A 21,116-nucleotide genomic window follows, 5' to 3' on the forward strand; every position below is an offset into this window, starting at 1 on the left:
TCTCTTCCCCTGGTGTCTAGTATCTAAATTATAACTGCCAGATGCAGTTATAAAAATGATTTAGACCTTACTGAACACTTCTTTTTGCATCAGAAAGTTTCTTTAGACATTATACTGAATACTTTTTTATTTAGAGTTGCTCAGAAACACTAATTTTACGTTATTCCTTTCTTCTCGTGTATTCTTAGTCCTCTTGTTAAGAATTATCGACATAATTCATGGCAGTTGTCAAACAACTTCTTTTAATTAATTCATTTTATTCATTCACTTGGATAACATTCTTAATAATGTTCAAAAACACTTTTACAGTGGCTAAATGAGGAGAGAATTATCCAGCGGCTTGTGGAAATTGTACATCCGTCTCAAGACGAAGATGTAAGTATTGGTCTGACACTCTTCTGGATATGTTCAGCAAGTTCCTGTACAGCATAATGTTAAAGTGCTGGTCTTACCGTTTTCTCCGTGCTTTTTTTTCAGTAAGCTGATTCCAGTATTTAAGTGTGGTCATGTGAAGGAGCCCCTTGCCCTGCTCTCTCCGCTGCCCAAGTTGAAAGTTTCATTTCTTTTAACTGAAGAATTAGTTCAGAGCATTATTACTCTTATAGTGAAGTTGTGTTTTTCTGTTCCAGAGGCATTCAAATGCATCACAGTCACTCTGTGAAATTATTCGTCTAAGCAGAGACCAGATGTTACAAGTACAGAACAGTTCAGAACCAGATCCACTGCTTGCAAGCCTAGAGAAGTAAGTTGGCTTGATGAATTTTTGACTTTATTTTCCATTCATAAATACATTTTAACTTTCAACCCTGAAAACCTTTAGCAATGGCAAGCTATGCTTTTCAAGTGAATTTTCTTTGCTACTCATCATCTGTCTGTGTAATTCAAAATAACTCTGCAAGTAAGCAGAACCCACCTGGAGGGCTTTCGGAGGGGGGGTGGGTTGTCTCATTAAAATTTCCTGTGCTGACAAAGTTAGCAGGACCAGAGATGTGGATGTCAGCTTCATACTGTGCAGAGTATATATCTGAGGCTTTGGTTTTGATCTGTTGCTGAAGTTAATCTTAAGTCTGTATTTCTGCCAGAGAAGATTCTCCTGTATCCCCTTCTTCCTTTTGCTGGTTATAGGTTTAGGTTTATGTGGCTATTATGGAAAGATGAATGAGTTTTTGGATCTGATTGGCAACTCCCTTTTTGTACGGTTGGTTGTCGGATCAAAAAACTAGGTCAATGGAGGGACTATGAAAATACCATTGGGGCAGTGTGTATGGGAGTGATTGTCCTAGTGGTACCTGTGAGCTTTAAATAGCTACTAGTTTTCTATGTATTATCGCTTTATTAATTTTATATTTGTCAGGGTAGCTACTTCTGCTAACAGCTGTACCCTGAAGTAGTGTTATATCTGATGCCAGTGCTTCTCTTTTCAGGCAAGAAATCATAGAGCAGCTGCTGTCTAATATATTTCATAAAGAAAAAAATGAATCTGCAATAGTCAGTGCAATCCAAATACTATTGACCTTACTTGAGACCAGACGACAGACGTGAGTGTTATCATTTTGCTTGGTTCACTTAAATTTGCCTGTCTAATTTAACTAAGCTACTGTCCAGCAGTATCAAGTGTCTTCTGTGTACTTATGACTGAATCATTTCTGTGGCCTCTTGTACCTGTAGAAGTAAAAGACTGAACTAAGTGATTGACATCGTGGCACTCCCACCAAGTGGCTGGTCCTTCTGCAGTTTTTTCTACATGATGTTTGAAATGCCATTTCACAGATCAGATTAATTGCATTTCATCTGTTTGTTTCTGGATACAAGGAATAGAATAAGCATGTACAGCGTAGTGAGAGAGTATTGAGCTTTAAAAAGTTATTTTGAATTTTATTACAGCTTCACTTGGAGAAACCACTGAACAAATCTGTGTAGTACATTCAGTTTGCTTATATTGTTCAGGATAGATGAGTGAAGCTCTTATTCTCATCTTTTGAGGCAGATACCAAGCTCTATAAACTTACAAATACTGGGACTTGTGTTTGTAAGAATCTTGTTCAACTACTGTTCACGCCTTACTTATTTGCAACCTTGTATTTTTACTTGCCTCTTCATTCTTTTCACATCCCTTCAGAACCATGACACTCTCAATCGTGCCTCAAAGATATTTCACAACTAGTTCTACTAATAATGATAAAATTTTGCTTGTGTATGTTTTAGATTTGAAGGCCATATAGAGATCTGTCCTCCAGGAATGAGCAATTCAACATATTCGGTCAACAAAAGCGTTTTAGAAGCCATAAAAGCACGACTTTCTGCCTTCCATGAACTCCTGCTTGAGCCTCCAAAAGTAAGTGAATGGATACTTCAGTTGTTTGCAACTTTGGTATGATCCACTTGAGGCCTGTACAATTCCTCTAGACTTGCCCATGGTCCGAGTAGGCCATATTCATGGCATGTTAAATTCTTTGGGTTTTTTAATGGATTTAAGCAATTTAAGGAGCTTTTGCTATGATCTGTTTATATTTTTCCACTCAAATTTAGCTGAAATTTTGCCAGTGAAGAGCACTGAACTGGGTGCCACAGTCCATAAGACAGACCTGGGGGACAAAGTGAGTGAATAAAGCCCAGGTGGTTGAGAGATAAAATTTTTAGACTGTCTGCCCAGCTGTTTTGTATATATTGTAGCAGTGTAGACCAGAGCTGTATGTGGATTAATCAGTAAGAAGTGTTTCCTAGGAAGTATATCTGAATTCCTTTCAAGGTTGGCTAGAATGCATCTACTTTGAGATCCTGTCTGTAGTTAACAATAAATTTTTACAGTGTAGTCTGTTTTGTATTGTAATTTTTAGTGCTTCCTGTCTGTGGAGTTAAAATGAGCTATGGTGTTTAGAACTAAAATGCTGTTTTGCAAAAAAAGTTAAGACTTGCTCAACGAATGATTAGATATATCTTTAAGCAGGACTGTTATTGTGCGTATTAATGATTATCTGGTTTTTTTTAAAGGTATTTCAATGGGGTTTACATGTGTATCTTCTTGCTTTTTCAGAAAAGCGTCATGAAGACAACTTGGGGTGTATTGGATCCACCTGTGGGAAACACACGTTTAAATGTTATTAGATTAATATCTAGCCTTTTACAGACAAATACAAGCAGTGTAAATCAGGAACTTATAGAACTTAACAGCATAGGAGTAATACTGGTAAGGACTTCATGCCGTCCTCTTTATTTTTATGGATTGCACTGCAGATTAATTATAGCATATTTTTCAGCCTAGCTGTTCAAACTGTTTGTGTTGTGGGTTCGATTATACCATTTAAGGACTTTTAATATTGGATTTTACTGTGAATTCATCTGTCTGAAGTCATCATTTTCCTGTGATCACTTGAATGGTTCATATTCCCTCTACTTTCATAAATAAATGAAGTGATTTCCTTAACAAGCCTTTTTTTTATCTGCATCTTCTTGCGTTTTCAGCCGTGTTCAGGGCTTCCCTGCTGTTAGTTCTTTTCCTAATTTGTTTCTGCAAAACCTTTTTTCCTTTCTTACCATTTGGGGTGCCGAATATTATCTCAGCATTGCCCTACTAAGGGACAGTTATTCTTGGAAGCCCGTACACTTTCAAATCTCTGAAAGCAAGATGTTGCACAACAAACTTTGTCGGTGAACTCACTGCTTTTTGCCAATGGGGGGAGCATGTGCTTTGAGTGCTTCCTACCTCTTACATGTACTATAGTGGAACATATTCTTTGTGTTTAGGCTGCCCAAAAAATGCCGATACGGGTATCACTTAAAAAAATAACTAGTGAAACATGCTAGAACTTATGCTACAGTCTCTGAATACAATATGTAAACTTCTGCTTCTAAGTAGGCAGTTGCAAACGTAGTGTAAATATTTCCTCTGCCCTAAATTGGTTTAGTCTAAAATCTTTTGCCTTTGACTAATTAATACAGTTGTGATAGTAATGTCTTCATCTCAATTTATCTGCAGATAGCTGCTAACTTGTATGCAAATAGCTAACTTCACTGTAAGTGAAGTTCTTCCTAGATATGTTGTCTAAGGGAATGTATATGCTATGAACACTTGCATGTTCTTTTAAGTACAATATTTTGTAAACTAAATTAAGTGAGGTTTGAACATGTTCTTCTGTTTGCAGGTCTTGCATAAGGAAAAAGAAAATAATTATAGCCATAGAAACTTCATGGTGCTTCACGCTGTTTGCTGAAACAGCACATGCTTTACTGTGCAGACATGACTGTTGGAAAAAGTAATTTTCTAGATCCAGTAGCATATCTTTATGGGAGGATGTCATTAGTGTAGGGGGACTGAACGAAATCTGGGAGTCTTTAACTGGATTTTTAATGAAACTTTAATTGTTTAATCAGTGCACATATTTTCATAACTAATTTCATTTACCAGTGACTGCAATCATTTCATCATTACAGTTTTGCTATAAGTAGTAGTCTAAAATAACTGGGCATGAAACTTGAAAAAATCTTTCATATGTTTAAATGTGGAGAACTAGGAACATGACTAAATGAATCTCAATATTTGTCCGCCTTGTATAAGGTGTTTAACAGTCTTCCACTGCCTGTAGATTATCTGAAGTAGCTTTATGTAATAGAATAATAAAATTAGTAGATGACAGGTTCGAAACAGGTAGACATGATTTTGTAAGGAATCTCATTGAAGTGAGAAGAACATGATAAATGGTATTGTAGATGCCACAAGGTTAAGAGAACTGAAAAAGGAGAGATTTGTCAAGGGCGACTAAGATTGTAAATAGGGCTTCTGACTCTGGAACCTTCTGTGCTGCAGCTAGCAGAAAGAATGTAAGTGGGGAGTGTCATTCCTCCCTGCTTTTGTTCTCCTAAAGTGTTATTGGTTATCCATGTGATAAATCCAGTTACAGTTGAGCTTTTGTTCTGATCCAGTGTGATAATCTGTCGTTCAAATGGCTTGCTGGGGTGAGACTGTTGGTTATGTTTAATGAAAAGATGGTGTGTAAACGTTGTTGAATTTGTTTTTCAGGACATGTTCTTTAAGTATACGTGGAATAACTTCTTGCATACTCAAGTAGAAATCTGTGTTGCACTGATTCTTGCCAGTCCTCTTGAAAATACAAAAAATGACACAATTACAGATCAGGATTCCACTGACAATCTCTTACTGAAGGGACAAGGAGACAATCTCTTACTGAAACATGTAAGTTGTGGGTTACTGGGAATCTCTTGAGTTTTCCTGTCTCCAGGCTATTGTTACAGTTCCTTCTAAATGAAATATAAACAAATTTTACTTTGTGTAGAATCAACAGGAATATTTTTGTTTTTTCTTAGAATGTCTGTTCAGAGTGTTAAAGCTGAAAGTGCCATAAAGTAAACATTTTGCTGCCCCAAAGTGAGCATGTGTGCAGAGCTGCAAGTATTTATTTTCTTCGGAATCGTGTTCCTCTAATTGTTTAAGAATTAAAATTGCTGTTTCTGTAGCTTTAAGCCAACTACAACTCAGCAGCTATAAAGAGAAGTAGCAGTAATGCAGATTAAGGTTTTAGATTTCTGGTTGGAATCCATCTGCTGCTTCTGGACTTAAAACTCTGTAATGAGAGTATCCTAAACTTGAAATTAGTTGTCGTGTAAAACTTTAATTTGTTAAAATCAACTGTAAAATGCATAATTGTGTTCCACTTCACTGCTACTAAGCATATTTTGCTTTTTTGATAGCTCTTCCTTAAGTGCCAATTAATAGAACGAATACTTGATGCATGGGAGATGAATGAGAAGAAGCAGTAAGTAACTAGTTTTCTTATTCCCTGCATTTGTCTGAGTAAGACTTGTTTTGTGAAAGGAATGTATGACTAGTTCATAAATGATCTGCCCAGCATTAAAAACATTTATATGTTAATATCCAGATTAAAGCTTTCTCTTTTTGGTAGCATGCTAATGCCTTTTTTTTCCTCATGATCATTTGAGAATATAATAGTTTGTCATTCTTGCTGTGTATAGCTATTAGTATAATTTTTGAAGTCTGCCCATTCTTAAGTACAGAAACATACCGTAAGTTTTGAGAGGACAGGAAATACTTTTCTCTAGTAAGCAGTAATAAATAGCTTACAAACAGATCAAAGCATATTAATATTTGGGAAACAGATTCTTAAGTAATAAAAGCAAAGTCCTCAGCAATGGAAAACCTTCTAAAAGTATGTGGCTGTGAAAGGATGGAGGTTTCAAATAGGTAATGTTGTCTGAATCTGTTCATAGCAGAAGAAAAAACCCTCAGTCTTCACTTGAGGTGGTAAAATAGCTATCTTAAGGCTCATAAGTTTGGTTCAGGACGTACTAAACAGTAAATGTTGGTGCTAACATTGGTCAAAATACTGAATTGGCTGACTGGGATAGTGTTACTGGTTTGCTGGTGTATTTGAGACAATTACACAACCCAAAGTTTGATGCGAATCGGATATTAGGTTTATGGCTAATGTAACACTCCTAAAAATAAGGATGTTGAAGTAGATGAAGAGGATGGTTTGAAGAGACGAAGTGACTTTATTTAACTTTATCTAAAACTATTCTTTGATTGCATAAGAATGTTCCAATGCTTACTGTATGGATGAATTAAATATTTTGTCTCATATTTGCAAATGTTAATGTGGAAAATATTGTTGTAAACCTCGGAATTGTGCTCTTATCTGGAACGAATAGATTTTTTTTTAGTGAGAAACAAGCAGACTAAGTAATTCATAAGTAATTTACCCCTTTATCAAATTTTGTACAGGGATGACTCCAAATATAAAATATAAGTCTTTAGGGTAATTTAGAGGTATTTTTAGCTTAGCTGTTTCAGGAAATGGATTTTTTTTCCCCATGCTTTTGTATTCTGTCACTTAATGTTACTTTGAGCTGTTCTAGAAGTTTAAGGGTAACTGCTTTCTGCTGGTGAAAATCTGATGTTTGATACAGTAAAAAGTTGGCTCAGTGTAGTCAAACCAGCTGGTATCTTAAATTCTGGAGTATTTTTGTGAACCTTTGGTTTTAGGACACAGTTCTTCTGCTTAAGAACTCCTATGCTCTTTGTCTTGTGTAACTTCTTCACTCAGTGATTTACAGCAAAATTTAGTAGCACAGTTGGTCTCAGTGTGGGCAGTTGAATTCCCTTTGTCTCTTGCAGAGCTGAAGGAGGAAGACGGAATGGCTATATGGGTCATCTGACAAGGATAGCGAACTGTATTGTACATAGTACAGATAAGGGTCCGAACAGTACACTAGTCCAGCAGCTCATTAAAGGTAAAGTTAATGGTCTTAGGTTTGTTTTTATGGCTTTTGTTATCAATTTTTTAGAAAATTAATCAGTCTTAAAGGCAGCTGTTGGATAAAAGAAGAAAAATATTACTTATTTCTGATGCATTCAATTTAAAACCAGCCATCCTTAAACATGCTTACATCCTTTTTCTCTTTTTTTTTCCAAACAGTATTCAAAGCTCTCTGAAATAGCTGTGAAGATACGCTGACCTGCTTGGTTTGGGCTTGTTTGCTAGATTGAGCAATCCTTATAAATTTAGGAGGATGTTTATGTTCTTTACAGTAAGAGAACAGTTGAAAACCAAGTGATGCTGCATTGTTAATAGTGTCAAATTGTTTCTTTTTTTTTTTTTTTTCTGTTTCCTATGCTAGAACTTCCAGAGGAGGTCAGAGAGCGATGGGAGACGTTCTGCACAAGCTCCTTAGGAGAAACTAACAAGAGGAATACAGTGGACCTGGTAAGTAGTAGTGGGTAATGTATTGAAATTGCAGCTGTTAACTTTGGCCCCAGGTTTTTTGTCAGCAGCACAACAGGCCTTCGCAACTACCATGCAGTTGTGTCAATAAGTACATCTAGTTGCTGAGCTGTGGAACTGGTAATTCTTTTAGCTTCTTTTTCAGCTAAATCCATATCATGAATATTTTGTACAGAAATCTTGCAGTAGCTCAGTTTGTATAGCTCATCCCATAGAGTCGCCAAGAAGGAAAACTTCTTCACAGCTTCAAGTTTGTGTCCTTGGAAGCTGCTGTCCGCTTGAAGAGCACAAATTGAAACTGCAGGAGCCTGGTGTTTTGTCTATAGAATGTAAATGAGCCTATGTAAATTTAATGGGAAAATGCTACCTGCATCCCATTGCATGTGTTACTGACCTTGCTTAATTCAGGTAACTTTGAATACTTCTGTTGAGCACCTGTCATATTTCTTCAGCACACAGCAGGACTAATTACACTTCTAGATAAAAGCTGAACTTAAGTATTAAGAGGTGTTGTGTAATTATATGAAATGTACAGTTGACTTGTAGTTGCGTGGGGCCTTTAATAAACAGAGGCTGTTTCTGATGTCAGCAGACCAACTAATGAATTTTAATATACTTGACTTCTCCAGGAATGCAGTGCTTTTCTTATTTTCATTAAGTTGTGCTGGTGCTATATGAATTGGGCAATAACAGTAAGAGACTGATAAATTTGCTATGTCAACACAATATAGCAACTGGAATATAATGCTGGTGTGATGTGTGGCAATAGGAGCAATAGAAATTCAGCTGAAACTGTATAGCTTGTGGACAGACTCAAATGATGTACAGGTGGTTTTTTTTTTCCATGAACCTGTGAATGGAAAGAAATGCATATTGCTTGTAGGATAATATTTTCCTCTTGTTAGCAAATACTACTTGATCAAGAGTCATCTAGAGGCAGAATTTTAAGCTGATTTATCATTAATGTTTCAATTAGCTGTTCAGTTATGTAATAACTTATTTGGATGCACTTGATGTAGTAACAGTAAAACATCATTTAAAACATTGCTCCAAACTCAACAATAATAAGTTGAGTAGATATACGAAGCGTTAAATCACATTCTTGTATCTCTAAAATGCCACCCGGAAGGTACTTTGTCTTGGAATTTCTAAAGTTGTAGGCTTTGGTTTTGCTTGCATGGTCAATTCTTGTGAGCCTTGGATTAGCATTTAATTAAAAGATAAGCACTGTGGAAGCAGGTGGGGATGGTAGTAGTAATTTGGTCTCCACAGACCTATCTTCTCCATCTGTAAACTTGAGTGATTTGGTATGTCTGAGTGTTTGAGCTGTTCTGCAAGTTCATGAAAGAATTCCGCATTAAAACAGTAGCTTATCAGGACTAATGTTTATGCCTGAAAAACTATATACCTCATTTAATGTGCAGACTTTCAGTGTCCCCAAAGCAAGACCTTAAGCACATCTTTCTTAATTTTCTATTAATTAGCCTTATAGTTTTTAATGAGTAGATGACTAGACTTGTTTCAAAGTTTTCCTGTGTAAAACAAGCTGCTGAGCAGAATCTAGTCATGAGTGATATAGTAGTTAAGCACACAGTTCTGACCTGAACAGGGATCTGAACAGGCTGGACTGCTGGGCCGAGACCAATGGCATGAGGTTTAACAAGGCCAAATGCCAGGTCCTGCACATGGGGCACAACAACGCTATGCAGCACTACAGACTGGGGGAAGAATGGCTGGAGAGCTGCACGGAAGAGAAGGACCTGGGGGTGCTGGTTGACAGCCGACTGAACATGAGCCAGCAGTGTGCTCAGGTGGCCAAGAAGGCCAATGGCATCTTGGCTTGTATCAGAAATGGGGTCACCAGCAGGTCCAAGGAGGTTATTCTCCCTCTGTACTCGGCACTGGTGAGACCGCACCTCAAATACTGTGTTCAGTTCTGGACCCCTCACCACAGGAAGGATGTTGAGGCTCTGGAGCATGTCCAGAGAAGAGCAACGAAGCTGGTGAAGGGGCTGGAGAACAAGTCGTATGAGGAGCGGCTGAGAGAGCTGGAGTTGTTTAGCCTGGAGAAGAGGAGGCTGAGGAGAGGCCTTATTACTCTCTACAACTACCTGAAAGGAGGTTGTGGAGAGGAGGGAGCTGGCCTCTTCTCCCCAGTGACAGAGGACAGGACAAGAGGGAATGGCCTGAAGCTCCGTCAGGGGAGGTTCAGGTTGGATATCAGAAAAAAATTCTTCACAGTAAGAGTCATTGGGTACTGGAACAGGCTGCCCAGGGAGGTGGTCGAGTCGCCTTCCCTGGAGGTGTTTAAGGAACAGGTGGATGAAGTGCTGAGGGGCATGGTTTAAGGGAGTGTTAGGAATGGTTGGACTCGATGATCCAATGGGTCCTTTCCAACCTTGTGATTCTGTGTGTTTCTGTGATTCTGTGACCTGAGTGACAGAACTGTGGTTTACTGTTTATACTTGATCATCTTCAGTCAGCTTACTGGACTTGATAAGCTTAGACCATTATGTGTATGTGTACTCAAATGATGCAAAGTTCATTTAAAAAAGTATGTCAAATGTTAGCTGTGTGATGGCTGTGGAAATAACTGATTTTTGTAAGTACTTCCAATCCTTCAGCCATTTGGTGCTCAACAGGGAGATCTTTTACTATCATCGAACAAGCTATGTGGTTTTGGGCACCCACACAAAGTGAACTGCCTCTACAGCCATGAGACTATTCTTTTTCAGTTGTTTTTTAAACAGGGGTGTTGACTGTAAATCTGTCAATACTATCCCTTTCTTTCTCCTTCTTTAGGCTTTTCTGTCTTTTAAGCAAGTTCTTGTTGTTTTCTAAAACAACAATAACTGCAGACTTCGAAGTGAGCATGTAGCAGAACTATCTCAGTTTCCCCAAAATGCTGTACAGAAAGTTTATTTTTATTTTCCACTGCTAATTATCCTTCTGGTGGAAGGCAGTAGTTCACTAGGCAGTAGTTCACTAAGCCTAATCTTCAGCTAGGTACATGTATGTAGGTAAGGAAATGCGAAGTAATAATTCATTTTCCCTTTACACAAGGTGCGTGAATAATGCTAGTACAGTGATGAATGCTATAAGATTAGTAATAATAGGTTTGTACAAGAATCAGATGTTTCTTTATGGCATCCTTCCAAATATTAGTAAAGATATTGAATGGTCATGAGCGATACTTATAGGGGAGGAAAATATGCCTTCCTTAAGCCTATAAATAACACTCTGCAGGATAATTTTTTCATCATTGCCTTGAAAATCACTATACAGTTCCTTTTTGTTTAGGGAAAATACTTCTCAATGTTACTATGAAATTAGGCAAAAAATGCAACACGTTAGAATGGATTACTTGCAAAAGTGCCTGGGCTGTGTATTAGTGTTAGAAAGTGAGCGGTCTAAACAATGAGGAGCCTATTTGTTGGAATTCGCAGTGGTCATTCCCACTTCCTTCTCTGGCCTAATTCTGCCACTTATTTATTAAGATGGAGTAATGTTAGTTTCTTCTTTCAGGTTTATACTTCAACTACAGCAACTGTCAGAAAACAAGAGAAGGAACTTGTGTATTTTGGGCCTTATGTCCTGTTGGTTACCAAAGGGGGAGTTTGGGGAAGAAGACACTGTCTAGATAGAAATCCTGAGCTTCTTTCTGTTAGAGCAGTAAGGGCAGAATTTCTACTGGGGACTAACTTGTTTGTTAGTAATAACTAAAACTGAATAAACAGCATCTTTTGGTTTTGACTGTCTTTCCCTCCCTGCCCTCCTCCCTCCCCCTCCCCCAGCAAACTGCAGTTGTTGAAGTGGTATGTATATTAACTTTTGTCCTCTCAAAATGTGGCTGCATGAGCAGGGGTGGTATCAAGGGAAGCTTGGGTTGTGGTATAGAATGCCATACAATTACCTTGAAGTGTGTAGACTTGCAAGCAATATTTTCATAAATATACACCTTCAATGGACTTGGTCTGTCATTTGATATAACTGTTCTTCTCCAGATACAAGCCCAGAGATCATTTGGTGCATTACAGTTCTTCTCTCTTATTGATAGTTGTAATATATATAGGGCAGGTTTTCTCAGAAACTGAGGAACTTGGAGTCAGGGTACTTAAAATATGCATCTTGCAGTGTGGGGCTGAATGGTAGATGTGCAAGAACAAAGCACTCAATTATTGTTTTAACTGTTACACTAACAGAGGAAAAAGCATAAAAGTACAATATACTTCAGGTAACAGCTTCCTTCATTTACCTTTTGCATGTATCTCCTGACTGTAGCATTGTCCTGTAACGTTTGTGGTGCCTGTCTTTTTTGAAGCCTTGTATGCTTTTCAGTACTCCTTTTGTATAGACTTCTATTTATAAAAAAATAAATAAAAAGAATCCGCGAACCACCGGACTTCACTTGAGAATCTTTAACATGGGTGTTGGGTAGAATACGTGAGGTGTGTAAAATAATGGAGTATTAGTGCAGTATAAATTTTGTCATCTGTGTATTTACTTTATACTAGTGATCCTTCATTGAGCATGTATCAAGGGTCATCTGTCGCTACTGTTACTTCAGCTGATTGCTGTCCCAACTAAAATTACTCCCAAAGTGCTGTTCTGATTGAAGAGGACTGCTACCAAAAACAATAGCAGTGTCACTGAACAAGCTATTCCCACTACTTCTGTGTCAGATCATAAAAAGAAGCCTTCTTTTAAGGGTATTGCCTCTTTTCAAGGGTAATGCAAAGTTAAATCGCCCTCTTTAAACTGTAAAGCAAACAGCAGTTGCTGTGGCACCAATTCCTTGTTAGTTTCTGCAAGGGCACATTGGTTGGGAATTTCTGAACTTTAATTCTTTTGTCTTTTTGCAAATGCTGAGACTGTTTCCCTTCAATTTTTAAATATTTTATATATAGGAAAGGAGGAGGATCTCTGTGTATAATCTAGTATTTTGCTTACTACCAATTCACTTGCTATTCAATATATTTTTTGCAGTACAAGTAAAAGATGCGAGTTTTGTCTCATTTTGTTTTAGATAGCTGTAGGACTGGCTTTTTTACGTTAAATATGTATTCTGGAGTAGTAAAAAGCTTGGGGTTTTTTTGAGTATCTAATATATGTGTCAAAGCTATTGAAATATTTCAAGGATTGTTTTATGCCGTATAGCAGTTGGGAAAACTAACTAATTGACTCTTTTTGTTTTGATATGAAACTGAAAGTTCAGCCAGATAGTATGAGTATACTTGAGTGGCTGTCATATACTACACAAATGGCTAAATTCCTTTGTATAGGTTACTACCTGCCACATTCATTCTTCCAGTGATGATGAAATTGACTTTAAAGAAACTGGCTTCTCACAGGATTCTTCTTTGCAGCAGGTGAGTTAAATTTTTAACAGCATAAATTGCTCTTTCTGTAAAAATATTTTTTTAAAAATAGTGGAACTTGCTTGTGGTAGAAATTAAAATAGAAAGTACAAAAAAAAACTTAGACATATGTGTGTGCACACAACTGTTTTATCAGACCCAGAGATAGGATTTTTAACACAAGTTACGACATCTTGATGTGCCTTCCAATTTTTAGTCTTTGATCATGCCATATATTAAGATCTCTACTTATGCTTAAGAGCACACTTCATACATCAACTGTCTGGTTAAGTTGAATACGACTTCTGTGTTACCTTTAGTTCTTACTAGATGTAGAAATTTGAAATGTTGGCTTCTAGTTATGTTTTCTGGCAAGCATGAGTTGCTATAAAGAACACATTTATTTGTTTTTAATGTTGACCCTCATTTTGATGAGGAAGCAAGGAGGACTGGCTGTTTGTTGTTACACGCTTTTAGTTTTTGGTAAAATGTCAAACTCTGTAGCTTTCATCAAAATTATAAATGAAGAGCTTGGCTCAAGTATGCTCCTCTGACAGATTCTGTCTACTAGCTTGAATGTTTTTCACTTCATAGACTCATCTTACCTTGCAAGTGTAAGATAGCTTTGACTTCAGCTTTAAGTCTAGTTGATCTGAAAACTCCCTAGACATCCTTTTTTAATCCAACCAAATAATAAATAATTGTCTTTGAAACACTCACAAATAAGTTGTCAAAAGCATATATTATATTTAAAAATAAGTGATCAAGTTCATTGGAAATTTATTTCGGGAATATTTGGCTATGTCCACCTTGAAGTTTTAATGCTTTCATAGAATCATAGAATGGTTTGGGTTGGAAGGGATGTTAAAGACCACGTAGTTCCAGACCCCCTTCCATGGGCAGGTACACACCTCCCACTAGACCAGGCTGCTCAAGGCCCCATCGAACCTGGTCTTGAACCTTCCAGGAGGGGAGATAATGATACAGTTTTTAATATGGTTACAGTGTTAGAGTATTTTTGGAATTATTATAGAGAACACTGATGCCATTTTGCTGAAGAATGACAGCATTTCCATAATGGTATTGTCTTACCTGTTGAAGGAGTGGGAGCCACGTGGCACAAGACTGCCAATCGGTCTCTTATACAGAATGCATTGTTTCATCTGAGTTATTAACCAAAATCTTTGAGCTTGCACAAGCAGCTATATAGTAACTACTTAGTCTAAGACTGGCTTTGGTGTTTTATGCATCTTCTGTAGTTTTTCTAATAAGTAATTGCTTATCTAAGTTGGAATTGTGGGTGATGACTGAAGTTTTAAGCATCTGACGCATTTTTATCCGATTCGTTCATTTTGTGCATGTAAGGTGCACCCGAATACAAACTCGGTAAGTTAGATGCTACCTGTAGCAGCTCTAGTGAGAAAGTAAGGTCTTCAAATACCTCTTCACTTTTAATGCATCCTTTAGTGATCTGCTGTGCCTAGGCAGTTCGGCAGTTAATCTGGAGAAATGCAGGTGGTCCAGTGCTGTTTCTTTCAAGTTTGTCACCATTTTCTCAATTTTTTTTTTCTAAGCAGAGCTAGTGAAATATACTCTCTAAAGTGGTTTTGTGAGGAGAACATGAGACTGAACAAGATAAATTACTGATGGGAAATTGAAATCATAGAATTAAAATAATTCTTCAGCTGTATAAAATCATCCATAAAAATGTCTCTGGCTTCAGCTGGTAGACCTTATTCTAGACCAGTAGTTAAAGGAGGTGAATTTCTGAAATTCAAGTGGACTCAATTAGAAATTAATTAAGAGAGCAAAATACTAAAGAACCTTTTCATCTTTGATTTATTTTTGTCAAATTTGACTTCTGCCTGTGCAGAATTTCATTTGCTAAGACTTCTTTATTTTGGCATCCAGATCTAGATTTAGTTTGATACTGTTTTCTTCTAATGAAGATGTTTGGTTCCTTTTCCCTCTTTGGTTTTCTCAAACACTTTTTATGTAAGTTTCTGAATGACACTTCAAAACTGACATTTGTGAAAAAGTGTTCCATCATCTAGTTTGGGGTTGTACCCTTTCTTGTGCTAGCAGTATTTAATGTTCGGTCTTGCTGTAGTTCTGGAAACTTCCTCCAGGAGAGCATTGTTAGTCTGTTCTCCACCAGCTTGGTACAACTTTTGGTTTCTTTTAAGCATGCCTAAGATATATTAAAGAACAGGATAGAATTGCCTAGAGTCTACGATATGCTAGCAGTTTATAACTGCATTTTATATACTGGTAGACAGTTTTGATGTAGTTCTAAGAAAGATTTCACGCTAGTTTCATTAACTAGCTGATGTCATAAACTTCATGTCTTTATTTTGTTTAACCTGGTGAATGATATTCTTAATGGTAGCATCTTTTGTAAAACAAAACAACTCTGGTTTAACTTTGAGGTTTTTTTTTCTTCCCATGGAAGGTAATTCACTAATGTCTTTTAGTTACGTGCACTTATATATCCAGAACAGTGAAAATACTTTAGAGGAAAGGAGAACTGCATAACCAGTGCAAGGCAAAGTAATTATTTTATAGGGAGGACAGTCAATTGGTTGTTTACCTGTGTAATCTTCATATACTAATTATGTTTATATAAAATCTTGATTTTTTTTTTTCAGAACTATATCAGATTTTTACATTTTGATCCTAAATTTTAGGGTTCTTGCTTTAGCCTGGCTTAGCATAGTGACTTTACCAGTCATAAAGGTTATACAGACCTACTCCCAAGCCTTTCCTTTCCCTTTCCTCCAGTTTTCATAAGGCCTTAATGCAAACTTGCTTTTTTTAGCTGTTTTCTTCGTTTTCTTTCCATATTCACTTTGTTCAGCTTTACCAGCTTCTTCAAAGGTTTTATCTGTATGTTCTATTCCTTTAGCTACCTGGTCAAGAAACCAAGAGAGTTGACAACAGCTGTGTTTCCTAGAATATCTTCACATTGGCTGACTTTACACATGGAAATAACACTGTTAAAAGTCCATAGGGAATGTGTGATAGTTTTATTACAGTCCTGAGAAATATGGGACAAAACCTATTATTATGGATAGGAGAAAATGTCTGCATGTACCTCTGCATGTACATACCAATCTGCTAGCAGTTGATGCTGGCACAGTTGAGTTGGTGACACTGCACCAAGATGTAAAATGCTCAGTAGTTACCTTCTACATGTTGAATTAGACGCTGCTCATGTGTGTGCCTGAGACTGGTATTCCTAGTGAAACTGCATGATAAATACACAGCTGTGCTTTAGTATCTATGTATAATGTACTTTTCGTGGTTCTTGCCATTTATAACTTCATGTTATTTTGAACAAAGATTTTTTTTTTCTTTTATCTAGTATACTGTATTGTTTCACTGTTCCTTTGGGGTGCATTTGGAAAGGTGCTGATTAATGTGGTTAAACTAGAGATTTAACTTTCTTATTGAGACCTGCTACTAGTCTGGGTTTCAAGTCAATAAATGTAAGTAGGTGTGTAGTCAGTGTTACTGTTTAATAACTATGTAAAATTCAAAGATTAAGACAAGTCCTTTTCCTGTTCTTTTATGTTTAGATTAGGGAGACATTTATTTGTTTGGAGCAAAACAGGCAAGTAGGATTTAGAGTATTATTAGAATCATTATATCACTGTCATTGGTCCTGGGGTTGCCAGGCCTTTTCTGATTATCAGATGCAACAAATGACGTCCAATTTTATTGACCAGTTTGGCTTCAACGATGAGAAGTTTGCTGATCAAGATGACATTGGCAAGTGAGTATAATGCTTTGACTATAGTCTCGGAGTTTCCTTTGTTATTGTGTATTTGACTGGTTTTGCTGATGGTAGATACAAGCCTTTAGTGATGTGAGGAAGTTGCCAATCAGTCCTGTCTTTTTGTACCATCTGTATGCATTGGTACAAGCCTTTGTGAACAGTTTACAGAGGAAAGCAACAGCTTGTCTTTCATTTCTTATGTCCTAGTGTGCCAGCATGAGAAAACTGTGCTCATGAATAAATATCTAAATTATAAATCTGCTTTTGAAAGCTATGTCTGTCCATTGACATGGCGTTGGTGGGGTTACTTTCACTTTCTACAGCCTCACAGTGATTTTGTTTCCCTGCTGAATCTATGTACCAGACCAGATGAATAGCTTCACTTTTAAGTTTTCCTGGAAGAGATGATGGGAACAACACATCTGTGGGTGTACCTTTCTGTAGGGGACAGTAAGGAAGGATGTAATAAATCTACCTTTGTTTTCAAAGCCAAGGCAATTAAGACTTATTGCTACAAATAGAGTTAGTGATGAGGGAATGAGAACAAACTTGGTCAGATGTTATGGGGTGGTAGTGGTGAAAACACAAAACACCAACAAATACACAACAAAACCAGTCCACACTAACTGATCTCTTTCTTCAGTTGTAAGAAAAATGATGCTATAATGGAAAAGAAAAAGAATGGATGTTCTTGCTGGAAATAGATTTGATCTTGGGTTTTGTAAGAATTCATGGCTTGGGATGCAAGAAAACACAGATAAGCGTAAAAAGCATTACTTGATTTCTAGAAGGGTATATATGATAAATTGTCTTGGTGCTCTTCTGTAAGAGAACTTCCACATGCCATCTAAGAAACATTGCTGCCTTTTTACACCACAATCTGCTGAGGCTATAGACTAAAAGAGAATGGGAGAGGAAGCAATTCAGGATACTAACTTTGTTATAAGCAAGTGGATTTTGGCAAAGGTAGGAGTTGGAATTGCTTTAAGATCATGCTTTTGATAGTGTGTGGTATTGGTGGAAAGAAGGTGACTACTTGTGTAAGCAGACTGAGATTTTCTGATAGGAATACTCATGTGTTGAATTACTCTGTAGATAAAGTTGCTTTTAAAATTTTGCCTTTTGGGCAAGAATCATTTGCAGCTTAAATTGCCTCCTTACTGTTGTACAGTAACTCGCATGGCAACTTGCACAGTATTTCAGCCGTGCTTAAGACTTCTATGTTCCTTTAGACCACTTACCTTGTTCCCAACTTTGTAATGCAATGACTCTTAGAGGAAGAATAGTACATGCTCTGCTGAATGCACTGCTGTATGTGGCTAGAGAAAGAATACACTAACTCCTCTGGAAGTCTGGTAGTATTTCTCATCTTCTCCTCCTCTGTTTTTTTGCTTGCCTTAGGGATTTAGTTTGCCTAATGCCACTTTCAGTCGAAGACATGTTTGTAAAGTGAAATTGCTTGACAGCTTAATTTGTGAAGATGTGCAAAGCCTGATGTTTAGTTTAGGAGGGAAAAATATCAGTGATAGCTTTAAAAAAAAATCAATTTTCTTTTTTTTAGAAAAAATAAACATCAACTTCAGAAGTTGATATTATATTTTCTACTTTCTACCTTCCTGTGGTGAAATCAGTTAGAATGTACAAGAACTGCTAACACAGATCTTTGCAGGGATTTTGAGCTGTATCGTGGTAAACGACAGTCAGATTAGACATCCTTTAGGCCTATTTTTTTCCACTGCTTTAACAGTACAATATTTGAGACTTGCGTGTATCACTTCAGTTATGCTTGCTTAGGCTTGTTACATCTTCACAGCTAGCTATACAGTAGAAATATAATTGTTTTGCATTTTATTTAAAATTACACTGTTAAAAAAAATAGCATGAATGCCAAGCCTCCTCAATGTGGAATTTTGACTGATTTTTGTTGGAAACTGTCTGTAATCTTTGGTTTTAGATTACTGAAAATGAGAAACCTAAGAGAAATGTAATGTCTTCACATCATTATGCAACATCTTGTTTTATTGCATACTTTTGCTTTTTTCATAGTGTTTCTTTTGATCGGGTCTCAGATATCAACTTTACACTCAATACAAATGAAAGTGTAAGTATGAATACTGTACTGTCTTTTGAAATTCAGTGTGACCTCAAAGTTTTGGTGGTGGCTGTTTATATTTACCCTTGAATGTGTGATCTTTGGAAAATAACTACCCTACCTCATTACTGTATGGTGAGATCTTCTAATTGGAAGGCACAATTGTTCTTTGAGCGGTATTAAATAGAACTGCTTTTAATTTGTATGGCCGGTTCGAGAACAGTCTTGAATCAGATTTGTGCATATGGCACACTTGGGTTTTATGGCTAGAAGGTATTTCAGTCTTCCAGTGAGATTGTGGTGACAGGAAAGTAAGGGCAGGGACTTTTACCTCAGATATTAGTTGTCAGTTGAGCTGAAACAAACTCTGCTACAGAAAATAAAGCTCAAGTACTTGGTGGTCTGGTTATCTGAAAAGCTCCTCAGTGCTGTTTCTTAAGCATGATGAAAACTCCTAGCTGTTCTTTGACAGTCTGCACAGCTTGTTAGTAGCTGAATAAAAAATACCTGAATATTTTCTTGACAAGCTTTAAGTTGTTAAGGCATTCTGGTTTACTACTGCTTTTAGGGAAATAGTTTCCCCACACACACTGATTTAAGATTCTCTTCAGAATAGTCATATATTTCCAAAATGTTTGCTAGTGTAAATACAGTGATTAGTCATAAATGTAGATTTTATACTTTTGCTTATTTAGGGCAATATAGCCTTGTTTGAGGCTTGCTGTAAGGAGCGGATACAGCAGTTTGATGATGGTGGCTCTGATGAAGAAGATATTTGGGAAGAAAAACATATTGCATTTACACCAGAGTCCCAGAGGCGTTCCAGGTAAGGAATGTGTTTTTCATTCAAAGCAGTATAGTTGAGCCTTCACTACAGAGCGTGTCTTCGTTCAGGATGACCTTTAGGCTATATTAGAATATTTTTCATTCTGTGGGAGAAATGAGTAGAGAGGTGGCTCTAGTGACTGGTATCCCAGCCATAATTTGCAGAAGATGGCAACAGCTGTCCTGCATACTCAGCTCTTCCTGCACTTCAGCTTTTGTAACTTGTTTTTTTTTCATGCTGCCTATTCTTTCCCTATGCTTTTAAACCTGATCTGCCATTCTTACCTTGGACAAGGCAGTCCAGCAACCGTCCAAGTTGTACTACTAATATTTTCTGTACTAAATCAGTTATTTTAAATAACCACAACACCATCAGTCAATGTGATGCGTTTCAGGGACATCCTTACCTCCTCATCTTACCTTGCTTTTTGTGCTAGTTGTACTCACCAGGAAGGGAGAGATGGCCGCAGGCTTTGTAATATGTATATAGTTTAAAAGGATAGGCTGGCATACAGTTGGGGAGATTATTTTAAAATAGATTTGTTAGAGTTGTTGTTAGATTTTAAAATAAATCAAGCAATCTCTTGTTAGATTGGCGTTGAAGAGTTTTGTGTATTCAGTGCTTCTATTTAGCGTAAAGAGACAAAATAGACCGTAACATCTGTAGGCAGATCCGATTCCTTACTTTCCTTTTCTGCTCCCTTTTATGTAGCAGGAGTAAAATCAGTCTGTCTTTTACTTGCAAATAGGAGCGGGGAAGATAGCCTCTTTTGAGAGAGAAATGTGGGGAATACTAACAGCTAACAAATTTTACCTCAATTAATCAGAAATGATTAACTGTTACATTTCTGTTTACCCTCAATCTCCAGAATTTCATTGTGCCCCATGGTCTGATACTAAACACAATGTAAATTATATCTTTTGCATTTTAAGTTCGGGCAGTACGGACAGTGAAGAAAGTACAGATTCTGAAGAAGAGGATGGAACAAAACAAGACTTGTTTGAATCGCACACCAATGCAGAGGACAAAATGGAAGTAGACTTAAATGAATGTACGTAGCATTTCTCCCAGCTGCTTGGAGTTATATGAAAGTGTTAAGTATAGCTGTCTTATTTTATAGTTTTCCCTGTTTACTGTTTTTATTCCAACTGTTTTTAAAGTAGTTTTTCTCACTGTAAAGACTGTTTGCAACAAAGCATACAAATATTGTAAAGTTTGAATTCCTTACATCTCTTGAATCAAGTTACTTAGTCTCTATGAAATTCATGTTTCTGTTCTTCAAGAGGAAATAGAGGAGAGCTCAAAG

At 37.0% G+C, this 21,116-nt stretch overlaps 1 protein-coding gene across 7 annotated transcripts in view; it reads left to right on the forward strand.

Annotated features, from left to right (window-relative positions):
- PPP6R3 (protein phosphatase 6 regulatory subunit 3) overlaps positions 1-21,116 on the forward strand; it is a 68,552-nt gene that overhangs the window by 18,543 nt on the left and 28,893 nt on the right. For 4 of the 7 annotated variants that reach the window (XM_054068290.1, XM_054068292.1, XM_054068294.1 and 1 more), the window contains 14 exons: positions 310-375; positions 630-742; positions 1,425-1,538; positions 2,206-2,335; positions 3,035-3,187; positions 5,018-5,191; positions 5,707-5,771; positions 7,151-7,266; positions 7,654-7,739; positions 13,040-13,126; positions 16,792-16,889; positions 18,939-18,993; positions 19,680-19,810; positions 20,743-20,861. In XM_054068290.1, coding sequence (XP_053924265.1) covers positions 310-375; positions 630-742; positions 1,425-1,538; positions 2,206-2,335; positions 3,035-3,187; positions 5,018-5,191; positions 5,707-5,771; positions 7,151-7,266; positions 7,654-7,739; positions 13,040-13,126; positions 16,792-16,889; positions 18,939-18,993; positions 19,680-19,810; positions 20,743-20,861 — 1,507 coding nt within the window. The remainder of the gene's footprint in view (positions 1-309; positions 376-629; positions 743-1,424; positions 1,539-2,205; positions 2,336-3,034; positions 3,188-5,017; positions 5,192-5,706; positions 5,772-7,150; positions 7,267-7,653; positions 7,740-13,039; positions 13,127-16,791; positions 16,890-18,938; positions 18,994-19,679; positions 19,811-20,742; positions 20,862-21,116) is intronic. The other 3 variants (XM_054068293.1, XM_054068295.1, XM_054068297.1) reach the window with 1 other exon arrangement.

Source organism: Cuculus canorus, chromosome 5 (genome assembly GCF_017976375.1).
Source record: "Cuculus canorus isolate bCucCan1 chromosome 5, bCucCan1.pri, whole genome shotgun sequence".
Taxonomy (NCBI): Eukaryota; Metazoa; Chordata; class Aves; order Cuculiformes; family Cuculidae; genus Cuculus; species Cuculus canorus.